Below are 15786 nucleotides of genomic sequence, written 5' to 3' on the forward strand. Positions count from 1 at the left end.
AACTCTCAGATTGAACTCATACTGGAGAGATAGTAGTCAGTGTTTACCCTTCTTGGGCCCCAAAAGATGAGGAAGAAAACTCTTCACAGCTACTGGTTCAGCAAACACAAGCTGATTGAGCAAGAGAGGTACCAAGCGCAAAGCAATCAACTTCTCTGACAAGCCAGCCACTCTATCTAGCAGGAATCTATTAAAAAAGAGATTGGTCAGTACCTCACAGTTTCTACATTTATATACATTTACCACTTCTCCCCTCAAACTTAAAAAAAAAACAGGTCAAACCCTTTGCATATAAGAATAAGCTCCATAATTTCTTCTACTGTTCTCTATCTTCAAATGTAGGAATATAGCTTTGCAGATATTAAGCTATTATACCTTGGAAATTGAATCTATGAAGCTTACACTTTTTAAAAATAACAGCATTTATAATAGTCCATTAAATCATACCAAAAAGACAATCAAATGTCATATAATTACCATATTTTTCGGAGTATAAGACGCACCTTAGTTTTGGGGGAGGAAAATCAGAAAAAAAAATTCTGCCTCTGCCTACCAACATCCATGGTATTCATCTGGCTAATTAATGTCCTGTCAGTGTGTGAGAGAATTGAGGACTGTTTGGAAACAAACAGTATTTGCTGTGTGAGCAACAAGGAAGGAGACAGCAAGGAGCCAGGGCATGGCTTGTTCTGTACTGAAGCTCCATGCTTTGCTGAAACAAACTGAAAGTGTAACCTCTTTGCTGAACTACCACGTTGAAAAACCTGCTTTTGGTATTGTATATTTACTTAATGTGTTATATTATATATAAAGAGAAGTTATTGAATCCTGCTGAATCAGTTACTTGTGTATGCTTTCTGAATATGATTGCTGCGGAAAATTCTGATACATCTTTGCAGCAAATACCGAACAGCCAAGTCATCTTCAGTACATTATTGCAGCCTGATTCAGCATGAACAGCTGATTGGTGGGTGGATTGGCCTTCCAGAATACCCCCAATCAGCTGTTCCAGGCCACAGGGATTGCCACAGACCATCATCTCCTCCATGCCTCACGTTTTTGGTTACATTCAATGTATAAGATGCATCCAAATTTTCACCCTCTTAGGGGGGGGAGTGTTTTATACTGCGAAAAATAAGGTAAATATTTAAGTTCCTTATATCCCCTCCACCCCCTCAATAACAAGATCCACTTTTTCTCCATATGAAGACACAACTATGGATTTGAAAGCTCTAATTCATGATATCTGACCAGTAGGAAGTTCATATAGGCAACTCCATTGAGGGTGTTAATTTGGTCTAGAATATTTGTAGATTACAACTCCTTATCAATAATCAGGTCATCCTCCTGAATATCTGAAGCAATTCCAGATATACTTTGAGTGAACAAACTTTGGTGAACAAATTGGGCATATTAGGTTTTAATAGTTCTTTATGTAATTGGATACTGGCTTTCCTTATTGATAGACCACAGTTTGTGCTCCTACAGGTTCCTCACAGGGCTTTGTCTTGAGTCTGCTACTGTTCATCTTGATGACCCACGACTGCTGGGCCAAATCTGCTACAAATCATATCGTGAAGTATGCAGATGACACAGCAGTGGTGGGTCTTATATGGGTTGACAACAAAGATGCATAAAGGGAAGAGGGGAAGATTCTGGTGAACTGATGCAATAAAAGTAACCCGGTTCTAAATGTTAATAAAACAAAGGAGATCACTGTAGATTTTAGAAATACTATTTTACATTATTTCCAAATAAACCTCAATGAATAATGGTGTCCCAAAATGATTTCTACTACAGATGTACTAAACCACTAAACCATAGCAATCATAAAAAGCAACATCCCATGCTATTTATTAATACGTTGAAAGGTTGAAACTAAGGACCTTGGAATTTGCAGATCTTTAATACTGGGCCAGTATGATTTTGAAAGAGCAATTTGGAGAAGTGATTAAGGCATCAGGCTAGAAACTGGGCGACCCAGAGTTGTAGTCCCACAATAGGCATGAAGCCAGCTGGGTGACCTTAGACCAGTCACTCTTAGCCCTGAGAAGTAAACAATGGCAAACCACTTCTGAAATTTTGCCAAGAAGACTGATTCAAAGGCACAAGAAAAATAAATCTTGAAGCCAAGAATTGTTTAGCAGCCTAATTTAGTATACGCATATAATGTTCTGGACACTCTTTATAATAAACAAAACAGTTTTTATATCATTCTTTTGCAAATTATTTTTATGTTTTGAAAAATGTCACTGCTTTCAAATAACTTTAATGAAATTTTAAACATATTTTCATTCATGCAAATCTTTATGAAAATGCCAATAAATAAATAATAATTATTTTAACTATATCAAGCAATATCATAGGTTAATAGGAAAATACATAATTCTAATATAAAAGGTTTCAAATTATTCTTTTTCACTGGAAAGGTAAAGTATTATAGAAAAGAATGACATATTAATTCAGTTCCTGATAAATTTATCAGAATATAGTAATGAATTACCGTCATAACATGCTTTAGAACTGCCACTTTGAACATTTATTTTATTTTTCCCCCTAGATTTTAGAGGATGACTTAACCACTTGCACAAATGAAAAAAAAAAAGAATTAGCTTCTTGCAATTTGATGGTGCTATCCAATTTCAGGAGGTTGTCTGAACTATACCTGGTAGCATCTTTCCCAGTTATTTTTATTTTCAATTTATCAAGTTACTGTAGTCAAACAAACAAACAACCAAAAAACGTCATAAAACTCCATGGAAAGTAATATACAAAAGTAAATGAAACAGTCAACATTTATTCTTACTTAAAAAATTCTGTTTTTTCCTCCTCAGATTTCAGTGTTAAACTATTCAGAAAGTTTACCACTTCTAAGAAATCATTTCTGAAAAAAGATAAACGGCCATTATTGAGCAAAGACATACAAACAGAATAGAATACTTCAACATCCACAAATAAAAATGATTCATTTGCAATTAGAAAGATGCAATCATACTTCACAGTGAAATGATATCAAAACAAAAAACTTAAAAGAGATTTCTCCCAAGAACAATTCATGTTAAATTTTCAGCCTCAGGCTCTGCACGAACTACATCACATCAGAAACTATGCTATAAGAACTGGTTGAGTGCAGTAGAACAACATGTAGACAACAGTATTGATCATTCTTTTAAAACCAAAGCTTATTTTTTTCAATTAGTGTTGCTTATGCATTGATTCCATATTATGAAAAATACTGGAACTATTCAAATCATTGCTCATATCTTACATATCACCAAGATTGATGTAATTGAACTGCAATTGCATTGCAGTATTATTTAGTTCCTAATGCAAAGAACAATAGAAATTAGCTAACAATATATAGCTCCTTTTACCAATGTAAATTAGAAAACAAAACATTAAAGCTTTGACAAGTTAGTTTATATTTCAGTAACATAGTTACCTAAAAAAATCATGAAACAGTAGATTGGACAACGGGGAGCGGCATGTTAGATCTGGATTTAGCAAAGTGGAGCGTAATGTATGCTGAAAGCTGGAAAATACATCCTCTGAAACTAGAACACAAAATTTAATCAATTCTCTTTGAAACAAAGACAAAACAGTTCTGTCAAATCAAGAGAGCATAGTGAAAAATGAAAATGATTTATTCTTTTGCACCTTAAGCAAACATTAACTGTTTAAAACAGCTTCTTTTTTCGTTATAGTGGCTACGGAAGAAAATAAAATGAGCTAAATGGAGATACAAGTACTGAAATGGCAACTAAATATAACAGAAAATTATTTCAAAGGAATGGAAGTGAAGAACAGATTTTTCTACTTAAAAATTCTGAGAAAACAAACTTCCATAGCAGAGTTTATAAGTTTATTTGCTCCACATGTCAAAAGCACAGAATAATTCTGTTTGGAATCAAGATTCCAAAATTTAAAGTTAAAGACAAAAAATAATTACACTAAAAATTGTCAACTTTTAAATCAATTCTTGATCCAATCTATACAGCAGGATATTCAAACCACTGCTGCCTTGATATATAACACTGTGTTTTGAAAACCCCCTTCTAAGGATTCTAATACACAATCCCTGAAGTTATTAACAGCTGGCTTTAAAAGGCAGTATTTTACAACATTATGTGAAGTATGTACCGGACCTTGTAAAGAAACCTACTCTGTTTAATTACCTGCTGAAAAAAATATCATGGCACAAATAATGGACATTTCAGTTTCTTTGGAGAGAAAATTGTTCTATCATTTTACATTTTTAATTACTAAAACCAGAACTTTCTTATTTTGTATTCTTTAAAGCAGAACGGGATGACTCACAGTGGCCAGCTCAATGTGGATTGTGGGCATGGCCGGGGGGAGTGGACAAGGCTCATGTCAGGTCTGCACAGATGACTCGTTATGGCCAGGTGGGCTCAGACCAGTGGGTGTGGCTGGGTGGATGCAGCTGGGTCAGTGCTGAACAGTTCACATTGGCCAACTGGGCGCATACAAGTGGGCGCAATCAGGTTGGCACAGATGACTCGGTGCGGATGATTCAAAGCGTCCAACTGGGCACAGCTGGGTGGGCATGGCTGGGTGGGTGCACTGGGTAGGTGTGGAACAAGTTGCACCTGCCAACAGCTCCTCGCCTCTCCTGACAACAGCCTGGAGTTGGGTGCCATTTCATCCCACTCCAGTGCTGCAACCTCAAAGGGAAAGAAACTCATGAAGTCTCCCAGAGCCTGCACTGGAGCCCAGCGGTGGTTGATCCACTATCCCGAAAACATGTTCCTCATTGCCCACCTCCTCCTCAATCCTAACAAAAGGAAGGTTTCGGCTCACCTGGATCTCAAGAGCTATCATGTTTTATATATTCCCCCAAGGGAGACAAAGCCTCATCTTCTCCAGATCTTGCTGTATATAATTGTGGGAGTGAAGAACTGAGCTTTCTCCATCATCCCACAGTGAAGGGGCACAGTTCTCCAAGGCCGGAAAAACTCATTCTTCCTCTGCCTCAGAGCTGTTGGGCTGAGGCCAAGTAGCTCCCAGACACCCTTACCCCCAAGATGGATCCTCTGTGTATTTGGAAGTTGCAGGGGGATAGGCACTGTATATAAAGTATTTTCTTTTATCTACTCTGAATTGTGAGTATATTTACATTTAAGGCAATACATTCTATTTCCAAGAATTCTTACCTTCTTCATTTAAAAAACTAAGCAGTTTTTCAACCATTACACCAAATGAGTAGGCATCTCGGGAATGCCCATGGCCTTCAGGAAGAAGCTGGAAATCTACAGACTGTGGAATAAAAATATTATATGGAAGACACTAACCATTTCTGAAACATTACTTTTAAATATACCATATTTCCTTAAGTATTTAAAAATATACAGTATATACGTCTTTCTACTGAAATACAAAGAGTACCATGTCAGAGATAAGTTACCAAAAGGAGGTGACTAAAATTTAAATAAAAAAGAAATGCATAGAGTATAGAAGAAACAGCATATAATCTAGGAAGAACTGTTTGACATACAATAAGGCTACGGCCAGAGTCACAGCATTTGGTAAGAGATACATTAAAGAACTTTTTTGGTCGTGAAATCAAGGACATAATCAGGGAAGGAACTCTTGCAATGGGTGAATTGCATTAAGTAGGACAAGATAAAAAGCAAGAAAAGGCTCTACAAGAAAGGTTTAGAGAAAACGGAGCTATTTTTTTAAAGAACAGGCTTTCGGAACCACAAGAGTTACTTCCAGGATGGTAAAAGAACCTACAGACATTATTTCACGAATAATGGACAGAAATGATACAAAATACTCATAACAAGTAATTTCTATCATGTTCAATTAGGGGAATAAACTGAAATTACAGATGAGAGTCTGATAATAAAACAAAATTTCAGGAAAATAATTAAGTGATCAAATTTGTGAACATATAGAAAATATTGCATTATTTTCTAGGAGTAACATATTTTTGTCAATATTCTTGAATTCACCATTTCTACTACCACAGATAGATGAATTAGTTGATATTTGATGCTTGTTCAATTAGCTGCTTATCCACCTGGCTGTAGCAGTAGAAATTTTGAAGTATAATACTGAATACTTGATGTATTCATTAATGGTTCATCATTAATTTAAAATGACATCTTAAATAGTGTTTCACAGAGGATTTTTGTCTTATATATGCTACCTAAAATATTTAGAAATTATCTAGATGTGTGTTAAAGGGATTTCTTATCAAACTGAGAAATGACATAAAAAGTAAAAAGCAAAATCAAGCAAGAAGAATCAGCTAAAAGTAACAACATGAAATTTTACAGAAACAAATATATATATCGTATAACTGCAAATTGTTTTAATGTTTCATAAAAATTCATGCTTCTAGCCCAACATATTGTCTTCAATTTGATAAGAGCTGTTTTTTTAATGTTATAATATAATACAAAAGAAAATAGTAGGAAAGATAGGAGAGGGAGAAAGGGAGGGAAAAGTATAGGAAAAAAGAAAAAGAAAGAAAAGGCATTGACTTCCGACTCCCTTTAGTGCAGTAGAATAAGATAATAACATCAAACCTCAACATTTTACTTTTACATAATACTATAAACCAGCCATTTCTATAGCAACAAACCTATCCACTTAGTAAAATTTCCCCAAAATCAAAGTTTATTTTTTTCCACTTCGAGCACAAAGGCCAGTTGTGGTTTCCAAGTAGAAACAAAATTGTGGGGTTTTTTTTTTCTTTAATCAAAGCAGTCAGTTTAGCCAGCTCTGCTAATTCCATCAATTTTTGCTGCCATTCGTCCATTGTGGAAATCAAAGTGTCCTTAACCCCAAAGAAAAGTTTTTGGTTTTATCTTCATATTGACTTTTAAAATCTTCTGTATTAGGATGTGAATCCTACTCCAATATTTCTTTGGTGTATCACAGGTCCACTATAAGTGATAAAAGGTCCCGTCTACTTTTGCATTTCCAACGTTTATTTGAAATACTTTTAAACATTCTGGACAACTTATATGGTGTTAAATACATCGTCTTATAGAAGTTTTCTTTTAAATTATAATTTAGTGTAAATTTTAAATCTTTCATCCACATATTCTCCCATTGTTCAAGCATTACATTATATCCAAAGTTCCTTACCCACTGAATCATGCAGTGCTTTACATATTCATTTTCCAAATTCAAATTCAATAACAATTTATAGACCTTAGCAATAATATATTCATCACTATCACGCAGTAGGATTTCTAATTCATTTTTCACAAAATCAAAACCATAACTCTTTTGGTCAGATTTAAATCTTTCTTTCAATTGTAAATATGTAAACCAATGGCAGACACGTCGTTCTGATTCTAATTCCTCCCTAGACTTAAGGATAGGATCACCAAAATTAAAAGATATTAATTGACCATAAGTCCACCAGTCTGGCTTCACCACCATTTTTTTCCTTAAAAAAAGCTTCCTTGGGTGACACCCAGAGAGGCATCTTCATAGAAAACTTGCTTTATATGTATTCCAAACTCTTAGGATGGCACATCTAACAAAACGATTATTACAATCAACATTTACTTTAAACTTGTCATACCATAGAGATAACCATGCCATCCAAATCTTAATTCATGACCCTCTAAATCAAGTAGCCTTTTATTTTAGAGGTTCACCCACTTTTAGTCAGACCAAACAAACAGCATCAAAATACAATTTCAAATCTGATAAATGCAAACCCCCTCTTTCCTTAGCATCTTACACAAGTTTATATCTAATTCTTGTTTTTTTCCCCTTGGCATATAAACTTAGAAATATCCATCTGCCTTTGTTTAAATGGAGTATCAGTTGCAAGTATTGGTAACGTTTGAAACAAAAAACCATCTTTGGTAAAACATTCATTTTAATTACAGATATTCTACCCAATAATGATAAATGCAGTCAATATATCACAGTCCTGAGATGTCATATTCCTGATAAGCATTGTTGTTTTCTGTTTGTTTATTTTAAAACCTGCTAAAACCCCAAACTCATTTAATTTCCTCATCAAATATTCTGTTATTTTTCGGATCTTGCAAAAATATAACTGTCAACAGCAAATGCCCTCAATTTATAAACTTCCTTGTTGATATTTATACCTGCTATTTTCTCATCTTGCCTAATATCTCTATTCAATATGTCCAACACCAATATAAGCAACAAAAGAGATAAGGGGCATCCTTGTCTCATACCCTTTTGAATTTCACATGAATTGGTTAGATCTCCATTAATAATAATCTTTGCTTGCTCCTGATGTATAAAGTGCTTTAACTCCTTGAATACAATTCTCCACAAAGTCCATATCTTCCGAAACTCTGAACATAAAAGCCCAATTTAAATTGTCAAAGGCCTTCTCTGCATCTAAGAATATTAAAGCTGTTTCTCATTATGATATTGTAAATATTCAATAATATTCAAAACAGTCCTTACATTATCCCTTAACTGTCTTTTTTGGAGAAAGCCAGATTGATCTTCATGAATATATTCGTGTAAACCTTCTTTAATCTTTCCGCCAAAATTGCAGCAAAAAGTTTATAATAATTGTTTAGTAATAAAATTGGTCTATAATTCTTTATGCTTGTGACGTCTTGGCCTTCCTTCAGTAATAGCAATAGGAATAACAATAGCACTTAGACTTATATACCACTTCCCAGCGCTTTACAGCCCTCTCTAAGCGGTTTACAGAGTCAGCATATAATGCAATACAGGCAATCCTTGAGGTACGACAGATCATTTAGTGACCATTCAAAGTTACAACAGACCTCCCAAAAGCCATGTATGACCATGATTCAAAGATAAGAATTTTACAAAAGTTATTCAGTCATTCGCACATCATAACTTTGCAGAAACACTAAAGCAGGCACACCTTTCTCTTTCCCCTTCATCCTTGTCCCCAAAGGCACTGGGCCTGCTTTGCCTGCCTGTTCCACCCCTCACAGTCCTTGTTTACTTTCCGAAGATCTGCAGAATTCAGTATTGTGTGCCATTCTTATTGGACCATGTAGAGCAACGGTTGCAAACTGACCTCAGCAAAGCCTTCTGCCTTTCTGTATGGTCCCTTTAACTCAAAATAGGATAATGAGCCACAGTTTGTACTTTGCAATTTTTGTATTTCCTGTTTTTGAAAAGTTTTAAAAGGAAGGGGGAGAAACAGGAGCTGGTGCAGTGATTCCGAGAACAGACAATGAAGGGTTAAGTGTTAAAATGATGATGCAGAGGGCGGGGAGGGGGGGGGGAGAACAGCTTTGCCTTCCAAGTCAGATTTCAAACAAGAAAAAGCATCTCCCTCTTCATTGCCCTTTTAAACGGCTGCTCCACGTGGCCCAGTAAAAACAGCCCACAATGAGTTCTGCAGATCTCTGGAATGTAAGCAAGGATTGAGAGGGGTGGAGATGGCTGCAGGGACCCCAAGGAAAGGAAGCAGAGCACCGAGGTATCTCAGGGGGTGGGGGATGCCTTGAGAGGCCCAAGGCAGGCATCCCTGAGGCACCCCATATGCATTTAATGACCCCTTCATTCACCCTTATTTCATTTAATGTATGCATTGGGGTGATCCAGAATGAGGGCTCTTTTGCTTAATAAGTTTCAATTAAACTCCTCCCATCTTATGGCCGAAATGGGCAGGATCTATTACTGTCATGAGTTGAGGATTACTTGTATTAGCTTCTTTTCACATTTGAGGTATCTTTCCCCCCTGTAATATGTCATTCATTATAACCTTTAGTGCAAGACTTTCAAACTCGTGGCCCATAGGCCAGATGCGTCAATGATGGCCATGCCTATGCCCGATTTAGTGAGGGGGCAAAAAGTCTCAATATGTCATGTGATGCTGCCTTGTTGATGTGAGTTTGAGACCCCTGCTTTAGTGTCTGAAGAAGTTCATTTTTAACACATTTATAATATTGCTTTGTTAAACCATCTGGACCTAGAGGTTTGCCTAATTTCATTTTTTAATGGCTTCTGATATTTCAAAAGTAGTTATTGAATCATTCATAAGTTGTCTGAATTTGTGAGAATTTAGGTAACTATTGTCTTAATAAATATTCATCTATTTTAGAAACATCTAGCTCCTGCTTGTTGCAAAAGTTATAATAAAAATTATGGACTTTTTGATAAGATCAAAAATTATTATTATTATTATTATTATTACATTATTACCTTCACACATTTTCTCAACCATTCTCTTTTCACTTTCCTTCTTAGTTTATATCCCAACTATCCTCCTGGTTTATTTGCAAATTCAAAATGTCTTTGCTTCACAGAATTCAATTTTGTTTCTATTTCTTAAACTATTAACATAGACAGTTGTTGACATAGCAATTTAATTTGATGTAGAGTCTAATTTAATTTAGAATCCGCAGGTGTCTTTTGCAATTCAATTTTCTTCTGTTTAGTTTCATCCAATACCTTTTGTATCTTTTCCTGGGATTTTTTTTCTTCTCTAGGCCAGCAGCCCCATACCTTTTGGGCATCAAGGACTAGTTCTGCGGACTGGAGGGTGTGTGGTTTCAAGTGCTGCCTGCATCCCGCAGATAGGGCTTTGCTTGTTGGCACGCCGGGAACTGGTGACTGTCCATGGACAGGGGTTGGAGACCCTGCTCTAAGCAATTCAGAAGTGGTATTCAGCAGGTTCTGATCAGTTCTGGAGAACCAGTAGTGGAAATTTTGAGTAGTTTGGAGCACCGGTAAATACCACCACTGACTGGCCCCGCCCCAATCTATTCTCCGCCTCCCAAGTCTCTACTGATAGGGAGGAAATGGGGATTTTACAGTAACCTTCCCCTGGAGTGGGGAAGGAATGAATATTTTACAATATCCTTCCTCTGCCCCGCCCACCAAGCCATTCCATGCCCACCAAGCCACACCCACAGAACCGGTAGTAAAAAAAATTGTGAATCCCACCACTGAAGCAATTGTATTCTATAAAATGACCCCTTATAAGTGCTTTGCTAGCATTATATTTGGCCCTTTGCCCAGATTATTATCAAAGTATTCATTCACTTTCTTTTTATAGTCCTTTACCATACAACCATCTCCTTTTGTAAAACAGGTTAATTTAATCTCCATCTATAACTCAAACTCTTTTTTCTAAGTACCAGAAGAACTGGATTATGATCAGAAAAAGATGTATGTAAAATATCAGCTTCTAGAATTTTATTTGCAAGATTTCTGGACGTCTATATCATATCTCTCCTTGAAAAAGATTTATGTTGTTCTGAAAAGAAAGTATATTCTCTAGCAAAGCTATTTCTTTGCCTCCATGTTATCTATTAGTGCTAAATTATCCATCATTGCAAAAAAAAAAGTCTTTGGTAGTTTACCCTGAGAGGATTTAATCCCTTTAGTAGATGTTTTAAAAGGTTTAAAAGTTAGCCATCACTGTACTAGGTTCTCCATATTTTCTCAAAGATTATACTTAACAGTTTGACAATAATATCAGCTATTTTTAGTACTGTATGATGCAATTCCTCTGTCTCTGGAAATCTAAACTCTGAATAAACTCATTACATTCAGAAAGGGATGTTTTCTAACAATGATCTGTTGTAATACTCTCTGACATGATCAGTAGATTATATTTTTAAAGTATATTACAATTTATGATAAATGGCTTGTGTTTGTTCTATCTTAAATTTATCCACATTCCCCTTCTTATATGGTCTTAACTCTGGTTCAGTAGGTTAGCTGCATTAGTGCAATACTTGCTTAATGCTAACCTTTGTTTCTATTGAGCAGACTACAGATTATCTCATTAAATAATGACATAATAAAAATAGGAGGATGAAGGTGGGTATCCAGTGGGGCAAAAAAGTATTTAGTCAACCACCAATTGTGCAAGTTCTCCCACTTAAAAAGATGAGAGAGGCCTGTAATTGGCATCATAGGTAGACCTCAACTATGAGAGACAAAATGTAAAAAAAAAAACAATCACACTGGCTGATTTGGAAAGAATTTATTTGCAAATTATAGTGGAAAATAAGTATTTGGTCACCTACAAACAAGCAAGATTTCTGGCTCTCACAGACCTGTACCTTCTTCTTTAAGAGGATCCTCTGTTCTGCACTCATTACCTGTATCAATGGCACCTGTTTGAACTTGTTATCAGTATAAAAGACAACTATCCACAACCTCAAACAGTCACACTCCAAACTCCACTATGGTGAAGACCAAAGAGCTGTCAAAGGACACCAGAAACAAAATTGTAGACCTGCACCAGGCTGGGAAGACTGAATCTGCAATAGGCAAGCAGCTTGATGTGAACAAATCAACTGTGGGAGCAATTAGAAAATGGAAGACATACAAGATCACTGATAATCTCCCTCGATCTGGCACTCCACGCAAGATCTCACCCCGTGGGGTCAAAATGATCACAAGAACGGTGAGCAAAAATCCCAGGACCACACGGGGGGGCCTAGTGAATGACCTGCAGAGAGCTGGGACCAACGTAACAAAGGCTACCAGCAGTAACACACTATGCCGACAGGGACTCAGATCCTGCAGTGGCCAGACGTGTCCCCCGGCTTAAGCCAGTACATGTCCGGGCCCGTCTGAAGTTTGCTAGAGAGCATTTGGATGATCCAGAAGAGAATTGGGAGAATGTCATATGGTCAGATGAAACCAAAATAGAACTGTTTGGTAGAAACACAACTCGTCGTGTTTGGAGGAGAGAGAATGCTGAGTTACATCCAAAGAACACCATACCTACTGTGAAGCATGGGGGTGGCACCATCATGCTTTGAGGCTGTTTCTCTGCAAAGGGACCAGGACGACTGATCCGTGTACAGACAGAATGAATGGGGCCATGTATCGTGAGATTTTGAGTGCAAACCTCCTTCCATCAGCAAGGGCATTGAAGATGAAACGTGGCTGGGTCTTTCAACATGATAATGATCCCAAACATTCTGCCCGGGCAACGAAGGAGTGGCTTCATAAGAAGCATTTCAAGGTCCTGGAGTGGCCTAGCCAGTCTCCAGATCTCAACCCCATAGAAAACCTTTGGAGCAAGTTGAAAGTACGCGTTGTCCAGCAACAGCCTCAAAACATCACTACTCTAAAGGAGATCTGCCTGGAGGAATGGGCCAACTTACCAGGAACAGTGTGTGCCAACCTTGTGAAGACTTACAGGAAATGTTTGACCTCTGTCATTGCCAACAAAGGATATATAACGAAGTATTGAGATGAACTTTTGCTATTGACCAAATACTTATTTTCCACCATAATTTGCAAATAAATTCTTTCCAAATCAGCCAATGTGATTGTTTGGGTTTTTTTTTTGTTTTTTTTACATTTTGTCTCTCATAGTTGAGGTCTACCTATGATGCCAATTACAGGCCTCTCTCATCTTTTTAAGTGGGAGAACTTGCACTATTGGTGGCTGACTAAATACTTTTTTGCCCCACTGTATTTGCCACACTGAGTTATTTGTAGAAATAATAAAGTCGGGGTACAAATAAATAGAAGATAGATGACAGGTAGATAGGTAGGGAGGCAGGCAAGCAGACACACACGCAGAAAGAGAAAGGGGAGGGGGGGAAGAGACTGACTTAAAATAGTGGGACTTTTGCCTTTTTGTTTGTTTTTCAATTTGTTAGCATTTTGCTATTTTTATTAACCAACTGGCATTCTTTTCACTACTTTTTTAGACATTCCAGAAGTTTTTTGTGTTGTTCTTAGCATCTTTCATCAGCCTATTTTAGCTTATTTATTATGACAGCAATTCTCTGATTTCAAGCTACCGTATTTTTCAGAGTATAAGATGCACCTTTTTTCCTCTAAAAAGAAGCTGAAAATCTGGGTGCGTCTTATACATAGAATACAGCATTTTTTGCCTCCTGAAGCCCCTTCACCGAAATGGCCGTGCAGAGCCTTATGGAGGCTTTCAGAGATATCCTAGGGGCTGGGGAGGACAGAAATGAGTGGAAAATAGGCCAATTTTTGCCCCCCCACCAGCCCCCAGCAGCACTCTATAAGCCTCCATAAGGCTATGCATGCAAATTTTTTTGACAAAAAAGGCACGTTTTCATGAAAAACGGGCCATTTATTGCTCTTTTTGCTCCCACCAGCACTCTGCAAGCCCCCCCCCCCAAGTTATTCATGTCTTTTATTTGAAAAAAATGGGCCCATTTCCGTGAAAAACGGGCCGTTTTGGGGAGGTTTGCAGAGCGCAAAACCTTTCCCCCCCCCCCTTTCGGAAAGCTGTTTAGTTAGAGTGGTTGATGAGTTTTAGGTGCTACAGGTTGTCAGCAATATACCCACCTACCTACACTCTCTCTCTCCCCCTACCTATCTACTGTATTTCTCTCTATTTTCTCTCTCTATCCCTCTACCTACCAACCTACCTACTCTCTCTCTCTCTACCTATCTAGTGTATTTCTCTCTATCTCTCTCTATCTCTCTCTATTTCTCTCTCTCTATCCCTCTACCTACCTATCTACACTCTCTCTCCCTCCCTACTTACTGTATTTCTCTCTCTCTATTTCTCTCTATCTATCCCTCTACCTATCTACACCCTCCCTACCTACTGTATTTCTCTCTATATATATATATTTCTCTCTCTCTCCCTATCCCTTTATCTCCCTCCCTCCCTACTCTCTCTCTCTCCCTACCTACCTACTGTATTTCTCTCTCTCTCTCCCTCTCTCTACATTTATACCCAGCTACCTACACACTCTCCCCCCCACCTATCTACTGTATTTCTCTCTCTCTATTTTTCACTCTCTATCCCTCTACCTACCAACCTACCTACTCTCTCTCTCTCTACCTATCTAGTTTATTTCTCTCTATCTCTCTCTATTTCTCTCTCTCTATCCCTCTACCTACCTATCTACACTTTCTCTCCCTCCCTACTTACTGTATTTCTCTCTCTCTCTATTCCTCTCTCTCTATCCCTCTACCTATCTACACTCTCCCTCCCTACCTACTGTATTTCTCTCTCTCTCTATTTCTCTCTCTCTCTCCCTATCCCTTTATCTACTCTAATAAAAGTAAAGCAAAAGTAAAGTACCTACCAACCTACCTACTCTCTCTCTCTCCCTAGCTATCTACTATATTTCTCTCTCTCTCTCTCTCTATTTCTCTATCCCTCTACCTACCTACCTACCTACCTACCTACCTACCTATACTCTCTCTCCCCCTCCCTCCCTCCCTACTGTATTTCTCTCTCTCTCTCTCTCTCTCTTTCTCCCTTTATCTACCTACCTACCTAATTACTCTCTCTCCCTACCTAACTATTCTATTTTCTCTCTTTCTCCCCCTCTCTATCCCTCTATCTACCTACCTACTTTTTTAAAAAATTGCCTCTTCAAAACCTGGGTGCGTCTTATATTCCGGTGCATCTTATACTCTGAAAAATACAGTACTTCTGTCCTTCCATTCACCCATTTGTTTGTTTTTAATCTTCATTGACTTTTTTATATAGATACACCGGGATGTTGTATTCTTCCTTGTTTTCCCAAACCAGAATTGCATTTAAGTACAATAAATCAAAAGCACATGAATGCTGCTTGGAGCAGTACACATGAAAAATGTCTAAATGTCATAATAAATTAAGTCAACATTCGGAGTTAGCAAGGTATCTTAAAAAGTAATTAAATCTTAGGGTATATTGCAGAACCATAATGTCACTTGCAAGATTGCCACTTCTGGGCACATTTTATGAAAGACGTTGGTAAAGTGACTGCATTCAAAGAACAGAAGCCAGGAAACTCGAGGGGATTGGAAATTAAGTACTATGAGGTTCTACAGAAAGAGCTGGATATATTTATCATGGAGAAGAAAACTTAA

General features: G+C 37.3%; 1 protein-coding gene across 2 annotated transcripts in view; it reads right to left on the reverse strand.

Moving 5' to 3' along the window:
* SCYL3 (SCY1 like pseudokinase 3) overlaps nt 1-15786 on the reverse strand; it is a 32931-nt gene that overhangs the window by 6625 nt on the left and 10520 nt on the right. For both annotated transcript variants that reach the window (XM_081948782.1, XM_081948783.1), the window contains exons 6-9: nt 5175-5277; nt 3443-3554; nt 2807-2884; nt 48-187 (exon numbers count right to left, since the gene is read on the reverse strand). In XM_081948782.1, coding sequence (XP_081804908.1) covers nt 48-187; nt 2807-2884; nt 3443-3554; nt 5175-5277 — 433 coding nt within the window. The remainder of the gene's footprint in view (nt 1-47; nt 188-2806; nt 2885-3442; nt 3555-5174; nt 5278-15786) is intronic.

The sequence above is a fragment of the Natrix helvetica genome (assembly GCF_964273705.1).
Source record: "Natrix helvetica genome assembly, chromosome: 3".
Classification (NCBI taxonomy): domain Eukaryota; kingdom Metazoa; phylum Chordata; class Lepidosauria; order Squamata; family Natricidae; genus Natrix; species Natrix helvetica.